Below are 1,832 nucleotides of genomic sequence, written 5' to 3'. Positions count from 1 at the left end.
ACACACAAAAAGTATGCAGCAAAACCAAGAACTTAGCTTAGGTTGATAGTGGGGAAGCCAGAAGAACAAGAGACAGAGTCCTATTCTCTCAGGAATTTCTGACAACTAGAAAAGACAAACAGCCAGCACACGCCTATATTCAAAATTAAGGTTTGAGCTGCCAACCAGGTGAGGTGTTGATATTTCAAAACCTTCTGCACAATCATGATGTGATCGGTCAGTCAAATTGAGTGAGTGCTGAGACTAGTGAAATGGGTCCCCGCTCCTCTTCACTTGATGGTCAGCTGTCAGTGACACTTGTCAGCATGGTACTGACAACCGCTCATTACGTCCTATGTCCATCCTTGATTGTTAAGAGGTTGAATTTACCACTAAAAAATAACAATGGGTCACAAGAAAGTCTCAGAATCACCGGAATATTTTGAGGCATTACAATGGTATTATCAGGTAAATGTACAATGGGAAGATTTCAAAAATTGGGTTTTGGCTTTAAAGTTAAAATTGGCTCTGGCACTAAAGGTTTAACAGGGGTGTGTAGAGTTTTTATATCTACTGTATATGAAACATGTAATTTGGTTTCAAAGATATTAAAGAAATTGGAATATTGGACATATCAAATATTTCATATATTTTCGTTTATTTCTTACAGACAGTGAGATCTGCCACACGTGTCCCGATGATGAGTGGCCGGATGAGAAGAAAGTGAAATGTGTCCCGAAATCCTATGAGTTTCTGTCTTATGATGAGGATGCAATTGTAACTGTTTTTATAGCCACATCTTTGTTACTTTGCATTGTTACTCTTTTTATATTAGGAGTTTTCATCCATTACTGGGACACACCAATTGTGAGAGCCAACAACCGGACTGTGAGCTTCATCCTCCTGGTCGCGATCTTCCTGAGTTTTCTCTGTGTCTTCCTCTTCCTTGGTCGTCCTGTGGACATCACCTGCTTGATGAGACAGACGACTTTTGGAATATTCTTCTCTATTTCTGTATCTTCTGTGCTTTCTAAAACAATCACCGTCTGTATCGCCTTCAAAGCCACCAAACCGGGCAGCATCTGGAAGAAGTGGGTCGGTGTCAAGACATCAAATTATGTGGTGGGAATATGCTCCTCAGTCCAAGTTCTCATTTGCATTGCCTGGATGTTGGTTTGCCCTCCCTATCAGGAGTTGGACATGACTTCATATATTGATAGGATCATTATTCAGTGTAATGAAGGCTCAGATATCTGGTTCTACTCCATGTTGGGTTATTTGGGGCTCCTGGCTGCTGTGAGCTTTGTTCTGGCTTTCATGGTGAGGACATTACCGGACAGCTTTAATGAGGCCAAGTACATCACCTTCAGCATGCTGGTGTTCTGCAGTGTCTGGATTGCCATGATCCCAGCTTATCTGAGCACCAAAGGGAAGAACATGGTGTGTGTGGAGATATTTGCCATATTGACTTCATGTGGTGGAATCTTGGGCTGTATATTCTTCCCGAAATGTTATATGATACTTTTCAAAAAAGAGATAAATATAAGAAGACAAATGTAGAGAAAATATCATTATTCTAATAATTATTACTATTAGAAATGCTATACTGTAAATGGGGATTTATACCTAAAAGTAACAATAAATGTAAAAGAGAAATATGAATATATATATTGATAAGAAAAAATATAAATAAGTAAAATATAAAACACAAATTGTCCTCTGTGTATGGTCATATCATTAAAGCCTTAGATTATATATTTATTTTTTGGTTTTGTATCCTCCAATGGGACAATATTCTTAAAACAGTAGAGCTTCATTGTTTTCTATTTTAACCACTTCAGCACCTTTGACAT

The 1,832-nt window shown here is 38.3% G+C and overlaps 1 protein-coding gene across 1 annotated transcript; it reads left to right on the top strand.

The window, feature by feature from the left end:
• Window positions 1-434: 434 nt before the first annotated feature.
• On the top strand, window positions 435-1,626 carry LOC142297098 (vomeronasal type-2 receptor 26-like). Its single transcript, XM_075341571.1, has 2 exons — window positions 435-447; window positions 650-1,626. The coding sequence occupies exons 1-2, from the start codon at window positions 435-437 to the stop codon at window positions 1,537-1,539; spliced, it is 903 nt and encodes a 300-aa protein (XP_075197686.1). The 3' UTR covers window positions 1,540-1,626.
• Window positions 1,627-1,832: the final 206 nt, after the last annotated feature.

The sequence above is a fragment of the Anomaloglossus baeobatrachus genome, chromosome 1 (genome assembly GCF_048569485.1).
Source record: "Anomaloglossus baeobatrachus isolate aAnoBae1 chromosome 1, aAnoBae1.hap1, whole genome shotgun sequence".
Taxonomy (NCBI): domain Eukaryota; kingdom Metazoa; phylum Chordata; class Amphibia; order Anura; family Aromobatidae; genus Anomaloglossus; species Anomaloglossus baeobatrachus.
Note: the sequence above shows the minus strand (reverse complement) of the source record. Positions and strands in the feature narration are given on the sequence as shown.